Source organism: Excalfactoria chinensis, chromosome 8 (assembly GCF_039878825.1).
Source record: "Excalfactoria chinensis isolate bCotChi1 chromosome 8, bCotChi1.hap2, whole genome shotgun sequence".
Lineage (NCBI taxonomy): Eukaryota > Metazoa > Chordata > Aves > Galliformes > Phasianidae > Excalfactoria > Excalfactoria chinensis.
This window is the reverse complement of record NC_092832.1, coordinates 6,286,370-6,294,079: the sequence shown is the minus strand read 5'-3', so window position 1 is coordinate 6,294,079 and position 7,710 is coordinate 6,286,370. Positions and strand designations below refer to the sequence as shown.

The 7,710-nt window shown below is 48.5% G+C and overlaps 1 protein-coding gene across 1 annotated transcript; it reads right to left on the bottom strand.

The window, feature by feature from the left end:
* Positions 1-578: 578 nt before the first annotated feature.
* On the bottom strand, positions 579-5,835 carry ZNF281 (zinc finger protein 281). Its single transcript, XM_072343752.1, has one exon. The coding sequence runs from the start codon at positions 5,725-5,727 to the stop codon at positions 3,088-3,090; it is 2,640 nt and encodes an 879-aa protein (XP_072199853.1). The 5' UTR covers positions 5,728-5,835; the 3' UTR covers positions 579-3,087.
* Between the last annotated feature and the right edge of the window lie 1,875 nt (positions 5,836-7,710).

Here is a 7,710-nt window from a genome sequence, read left to right as displayed (position 1 = left end):
TTCTTTATATTCTCTGTGTTAGTGATAGGAAATAAGTTATCATTCTCCCACCATAATTAAAAAATAAATAAATAAGCCATAAGTGATTTTCCCTCTTGGATCTTTCCCATTTTTCCTAGCATTTGGCTGAATATTAACCATTTAACATTATTTTATATTTACTTGGGAAGATTTTCATCCTTATTTGCTGTATTTCGTTACTTGTCATGATTTCCATGATCTTTCTCTCATCCATCTCACCGCCGTGATCCAAACTGCAGCCTTCTGTTCTTCAGTGCTTCACCACTGCCGAGCTTCCCAATACTGCCACTCTTATAATTACAAGCGAAATTGAATTAAAACATGACCTCAGGATACCTGAAAACCACCTCCTCATTAAATAGCACACACATAAGTATTCTGTCATGTTACTACCCTTACTCAGGCCTTCCTTAGAAGGTACGTCAGTTCAGGAGGAAAATAAAACAGGTAGATGACTTTCTAAAATCTTTTTACTTTGAACAAAACCGCATTATTATATGGTGTCATTCTGGATTTTCAGCAATTACAAAACATCTTTCAAATTAACAATACACACTTGTAGTATTTTTAACCAAAACCATATACAAAAAACACGGATCTTAAAAGGTGAAGTTGTACAAACAGTATGAGCAAATCTGATAGGCTTTTTTTTTTCCCCCCTTGTCAGCTCAAAATATGGGACAGAGACCTGATGTCCAAAATCGCACACTCAGATTATCTGATCCAGAAAGAAACTGAAGGAAGAACAGAAGCTGAGAACATGCTGGTAATGTTAAATCACACCTTCTCACAACTTTCTCACTTGACATTTCCCTAAGATGCTCTCAGAAGCGTTACTGGATAATAGAAGTGATATCTCTAAGATTTTGTGAATAATAAGGTTTTATTAGTATTAAGTTAAAGAAAACAGCCAGAACAATACATACGCAATCTCTACTACACACAATATAAAGAAAGTAAATTATAACCTCTGAAAAACAAAGGAAGAGGTACTGAAAAAGCCAACGAGTGGTTATGGATTATTTCATCCCCGTTAACATGGATCTGCGTATAGAAAACAGCTGTTGTTCACTTTCGCTAAACTGAAATAGGATGAAATACATAAAGAATTAATAAAGCAAACGTTAATGGAGTTACATGGATTTTTGGGAACAAATTCTATAGATTAGTAAGAAAAAGAAAGTTTGCCTAGTAAAAGAGGTTACGAGTGGGCTCGGGTTTCAAATTTTAGTGGTGAGGGACAAAGGGAGAAATTACAAAGGATTTTTGTAATGATTCATTTAATAATACACCACTTTCATAACAGAAGTGTTTTACACTTGCACAATGTTAATAACTTTATTATACATGGAAGCCTGCAATAGGCTGATTACACAATAAGACTGCAAACAACCACTGGTACTTTCCTGACACCAGAAAAGTACATAAGACTGAAACATCACCAAGAGTACGTTAAAAAAAAACAAAAACAAAAAAAAAACCAAACCATCAGCATAAAACGTCACCAAAATTACATTAAAAAACTAATCAAAAAATACATTTTAAAAAAGTGGTTTAGAGCAGTGCCACTGCCTTTCAGCAGCTCTGAATGGCCACCAGGTTTTTGAGCAGGTTTCCGTGGCTCCACAGGCATCAGTCATGATTCACATATAATAAATAATGTACCACAAAATATACATAACGTAAGGCAATAATTCCAAAGAAAAGTTCTGTTGATATTAACAAGCCACTCAAGTCCTACTCTCGTAGTTGACGTCATCACCAGAAACCTTTGCTGGAATTGCAGCCTTAGGCCCTAAGCCCGCAGCGATGAACTGCTGCAAGCCCCTGTATCCGTAAAGAGCTCCAATGACACCACTGGTAACGAAGAGGGGCACAGGGGTCCACGTCAGCTGATCCTGATGCAGGACCGGGGCCTCGGTATGTACAGTTGGGAGTATATTATTTCTTATTGTACACGGAAACCTTGACAGAATTCTGTAAGGTGTGGGAGTTCGCTGTTCGTTATTTGATGCCGTAAGACATCAGGAAGTACATGGTAAGATACGCACTTTCTGGAATGTAAAACTTTTTAAATGCTAGCTAAGATGGGTAAGGGAGGGAGCAGGTAATTTAGGCAAAAGGGGGAAGGAAAAAGATATAAAATAAGGGGGGGGGGGGGGGGAACAACAACACAAATCAAGGTATGGGGAGCACAACAAGAAAAAGGGAACCTTAAGCAACAAAAGATGCGGGAAGGGGGAAGGAGCAAAAGACCAACTTCTTTTGAGGCATGTAAAATAAATAATGCATCCCAAAAGGACATCTCAAATACAACCATAGGTTCGAGCTGGGTTTACAATGGCATGAACCAGAGGCATGCTTTTTGTTCTCATGGTTTGTGTCAACAGAATCTCTTTACGGAATTACAGTCTTACAAAGGAGTTCTGGGGACATTATGGTTTATATTAAAGCTACCGTTCTGGGTTCTTAGTACAGATCCAAGAGCATCTGCTCAACCTGTCCGGAATCAGCATCACCTAGAAGAACAGGAGTACTTGAAAAGCAACACGGTTTAGGTAGCAAAATTCTTTCAGACCAGCCCAGACATAAGAGACAGCAATGTGAAATGTTATAGATCCCTTCCTCAAAAAGCTTGAGATATACATTTGTCACTATCTGTAAATTGGAAGTTCCAATACACTAGCGGTGCATAGAATTCCCATGCTTCATTACACTTTCCTGAGAGTAAAGTAATTAGAATAAACCTTAGTCCTAGGAACAAAGTTAATTTTTTGCATTTTAAGCTTTTTGGGCTATTCCCTGACAATCTATACATGTAAATTTGATTGCTAAACGTTGCCACTTGAACAAAAACACTATTTTAATCTATTGATTCCTGATTAAAAACCGTAATAAAACAGATCTAAAAAAATCACGCTAACAAAATAAACTAAATATGAAAAGTTGCATTGAAAGGGCATGTTACATTATTCTTAATAGGACCGTGTAGAAACATTCCAATGGCAGTGTTGTCAAAGTAAAACTACAGTAAGAAGACCCCACAGCTCGGTCACAGTTGGGACCTTACCTGTAACTCTGACTGGTTGGGGTTTTAACTCGTGTACTACATGGCTCACTTACATCAGACATCATATTTGAATACCCTGAGAAATCTGAGACTGAAGTCCTTACCCTATGGTCCACTTCTCCATTAGAGTTAGTGATAAAAGTCATTGGCACCCTGCTGCCCGACTTAAACTGAGAACCAAACGCTTGTGCAAAGTTCTCGATCTGGTAGGTTGCTCTAGGCTCTATGTCCTTCTGAGGATCTATCTGGCTAGCTAACTCCTGAGATGGGATCTGAAAGCTCGTTGAGGATTCTAAGTTTTTCTGTTCCTTCTGGCCAGTCAGTTTCTGAGATGTTGACTGGTAGTTAGATGAAGTCTCTAAGGTTTTCTGAGGATCAATGAGATCGTCCAGCTCTTGAGAAGGAGTCAACTGTTGATGCGTAGCCTCCAAAGCAGATAAATAAAAGCCTGGTTGAGAGCCAAGCAACATCCCAAAAGGAGGTTTTGGCAACGCAGTTGGCAATACTGAGGTAACGGATTGGCTGAAGCCACACTCGAGCGGAGACGTAGTGTATATCTGTTTGTCCTGAAACAGAGTGTGGTTATGGAGGGTTGAAGACAAGCTAACAAACTGGAAACTGGGTCCAAATGCAAAGCCAGTGCTATTGGTCGTTCTTTCAAAAGCTTGTTGGAGGTATTTGGAGTATTCTTGCAACATGCTCGCCTTGTCGTTTGAAACAGTTTGAGAGTTAGGGCTCAAATTTTCTTCCTGAACCATCTCTGAATGTTCTCCCGAGCTGTGCAAGTCCACACGCTGTTCAGTTATACTGAAGGGATCTTCTTTCTGGCCTTCCGACTTGTGAGAGTACTGATCCAAAAGGCTCTGCAAGACTTCATCGGGAATACCGGACTTGTCATGGCAAGTCTTTATTTCGCTGTTCAAGGATGCTGAATCAATCAGAGACAACGGAGTTTCGTTATCCATGACGCTAACACCTGCAGACTGGATGACGGACTGCTGGGAAGTCATGTGTCCGACATTAATTGAAAAGGCACTGTTACCACTTGCGGTTTGCAAGTATCTTCTTTTCTTTGAAAACTGCATGGCATCATCATAATTACTACTTATTTGACCTGATTTACCGCTTGGACTTTGGAGAAGGCCAATATTTTCTACACTGGTATTGGCTACTAACGAGCCTAGAGAGCCACTCTGTTTCCCAGACAGGGCTTTTTGCCCAAGAATATCTGGCAGTGGTGATACAAAGTTAAGGTAGTTTTTGTCCGCCTGCTTTCTGCTTCCTTTCTTGAAGACCAGTTTTGGCACCTTTTTCTGAAGTTCTTCTATGCCCGTGCCAACGAGACCGCTGCTGGAAGACACGATAGGAATATCGACTGCATAATTTGGCATGGCCACATTACTCGTAACTTGAGATTCCGCTACTTTGCTGCTACACTTGCTTCCTTTGTTTTCAGTGGATACGCTTTTCGTTTTACTTTTTCTCCTTGAGGAATTTGTATTTCCCTGAGACAACGCAGCCAAGCTACCCATGTTATGTGACGATCCGGGCTCCATTCCAGCGCCTGCTTTCCCTATGGCTTCACCACACGTTCTTCTGTGCTTCAACAGTCTATCAGTCCTCGAAAAATACTGCTGACAAGTGTCACACTTGTATGGCTTTTCTCCGCTATGCGTCCTCTTGTGTCTTTCCATGTGGTACTTCTGGATGAACTTCATGCTGCACTGGTCGCACCCAAAAGGCTTCTCCCTGCTGTGGATCTTCTCGTGCCGCTGCAGCAGGTACTTCTGGATGAAGCCCATGCTGCACTGGCTGCACTGGAAAGGCCTCTCCCCGGTGTGGATGAGCACGTGCCTGCGCAAGTGGTAGGAGCTCCTGAAGGCAGCGCTGCAGTGTTCGCAGACGTGAGGTTTCTGACTCGGGGACGCGACGGCACCTTCCGCGTCCCCCACCAGGGGGGGTTTGGACGAAGCGCCGGGCTTCCGCTTGGCTTTGATTCCCTGAGTTTCTGGCTTTGGCCTCTTCGCCTTCTTGACCTGGGCGTCGTGCTTCGGCTCGCCCGAGCCGCCGGGGCCGCCCTCGGCTCTGCCGCCCAGCAGCAGGTCCCGGGGGGGGTGCTGGTGCAGGTGCTGCAGGAGGCTCAGGTCCTGGATCACGCTCTGCCCGCCGCCTTCGCCGCCGCCGCCCCCCAGGCCCGGGGGCCGCTCCTCGCCCGGCGCCCCGAAGAGCCCCCCGTAGTGGTGGTGGTGGTGGTGGTGCTGCGGCTCTTCCTCCTCCTGCTCGCTGGGCTTCTCCTGCTTGATGCTGACGAGAGACTGCAGGAAGCCCCAGGGGCCGCGCTGCGCGGAGGAGGGTGCGGAGGGGAAAGCGCCCACCGGCTCCTTCTTGAAAGTCACGTCCTGGGGGGCGGGCGGCGCCGGGGGTTCGGCCGCGGAGGAGGAAGCGGCGGCGGCGGCGGCAGGCGGGGGGAGCGCGCACTGCGGGGGGTGCTGGGCCGCAGGGGGGGGCGCGGCCGCCCGTGTGAAGCTGGTGACCGGGGGCAGGCGGTGGTTGAACATCACCATGCCGGGGGGGAAGCCGGGCTCCATGGCCGCCGCCCTCTTGCCGCCGCCGAGGAAACCGCCGCCGAGTTTCATTCCCCGGGGAGGAGCGCGGCCCTGAGGGGGGGTGGGGGGGGCTTTGCGGGACCCGCCGCCCGCCCGCCCCCGCCGGCCCCCCGCGCTCAGCGCCGGGCTCCCAACGCGGCCCGGCAGCCGCCGCCCGGGCGCATCGCCGCCACCCCCAAGCCCCGCGCGGACGGGCGGCCGCTGCCCGGGCTGCACTTACGGCTCCCGCCGCCGCCTCCACTTAAAAATAACGCCGCGTCCGCTCCACAATGGAATTAGCAGCCCCTGCGCCCCGCACTGCACATGCGCGCCGCGCGGCACGCTGGGTACGGCCCGGCCGGCAGGGCGCCGCGCAGGCCGGCAGCGCGCAGGCGCGACGATCCCCCCCCCTCCAGCCCGCCGCGGGCGCGTGGCGCCGGGGGGGGGCGCGTGGCCATGTTGGTGGGCGCCGCAAGGCCCCGGCACGGCCCGACAGCACCCGCGGCGCCAAGGGGCGGAGCGGAACGGAGCTCCCCGCCGCCCCGCCCGGGAGCGGCCCTGGGCGGCGCCTCCCTCCCGCGTCCCAGCGCCGCCCGGCCGGGCCGAGAGCTCCGCGAGCCGCCGCTAGTGAGGGAGGGCGGCGGGGCCGCGCTGTTAGCCCCGCGGCGCTCCGCAGGGAGCCGCAGCCGCCCGCGAGCAGCGCTGGGCGCCGCGCCTGCAACACCGAGTGCCCGGAGGATACGCAGAACGCGTAACACGCGCGGCACGTGGGTAACGACTTCATGAACAGGGCCGCGTTGCGGCTGCTCTGCCTGCAGCTCCTAATTACGGGCACCGCACACCGCCGTTACCGCCTTCATCTCAGCCGCACCACACGGCTTGTACGCACGCTGCACTGACTCAATGGGAGCTCTCAGCAGCGAGCTGCTGCCGCAAAATAAAAGCGTCCAGCTGCCGCCCCTGGGCGCATCTTACACGTGCAGTCACTGCACCCCTTCAGCTGAAAGCCCTACAGGCCCATAGCAGAACACAGGCCCCGCTGCCCTGGGCACTGCCCACAGTGCAGCAAACGGGCTGAGTGCCCGTTCCGTACATGCACAGAAATAACATCCTCACAGCAGAAAACATTCCCGTCTCTCAAAACACCTTCCTGTGTGTCTGAACATATCTACAACACACTCAGACAGCATTTATCTTGTGGGTTGTTACATGCTAATGACACCTGAATAAAACCCTGCTTCATTCCTCACCACAGACCTAAAAAACCTTTCGTATTTCCACAGGGTTCTATTAAGGAATTCCTAATTCTATACAAATTTAAACTGCAGGGCTGCCCGAGCTTAAAACCTTGCAATTGGACGCGTAAATGCAGCCCGTTACCAGTAACACAGACATAATGGAAGCAATGAAAGAAGCCAGCTAAATTGCTTATGATTTTTACACCAAATAAAATATTGCCCTATGAGAGTTCAACCCACACATACAAAGTACTTCCACAGACGTAGCTGTTTGTTAGAAGCCTCAGGTCAGACTCTGACATCTGCAAAATAACCTAATTAATGTAAAAAAGGTAATTGGATGCAATTTCTACACCCACCAAAATTTGGAGGGCACGCAAATAAAACGAGTCCCTTTTATCTCTTGAACAGCTTCCTTTAAAGAGGAATGTAAGTTAACAGCACGTTTTCAATCACAAATGAGGAGTGCCAGGTTTAACTAAGTGTTAAAAGACGGACCAGGAATTACAAAAAAAACTTAAAGCAGCAGTAAAATATTAGTCGGTGCCTATGAGAAATGAGTCTGTCCCTTTATTCAGGGTGTCTGTGTTTAATGGTAAGCCGGGATGCATATAAGCTAGTCCAAGCATGAAGGGCAGTAGGACACTCGTATGGAAAGCCAACTTTGTCCCTCAGTTATCAAGATAAGAAACCTGTCATTTCTCTCATTCACTCTGTCAGCCTTGAGATACTCCAAGCAGACTTACCTCTGTGTTGTACACCCCATATATCAGGAAGATGAAGAGACCCTGTAAAA

Coding starts and splice junctions, on each gene's coding strand:
- ZNF281 (XM_072343752.1), bottom strand. CDS start 5,727: ATGAAACTCGGCGGCGGTTTCCTCGGCGGCGGCAAGAGGGCGGCGGCC.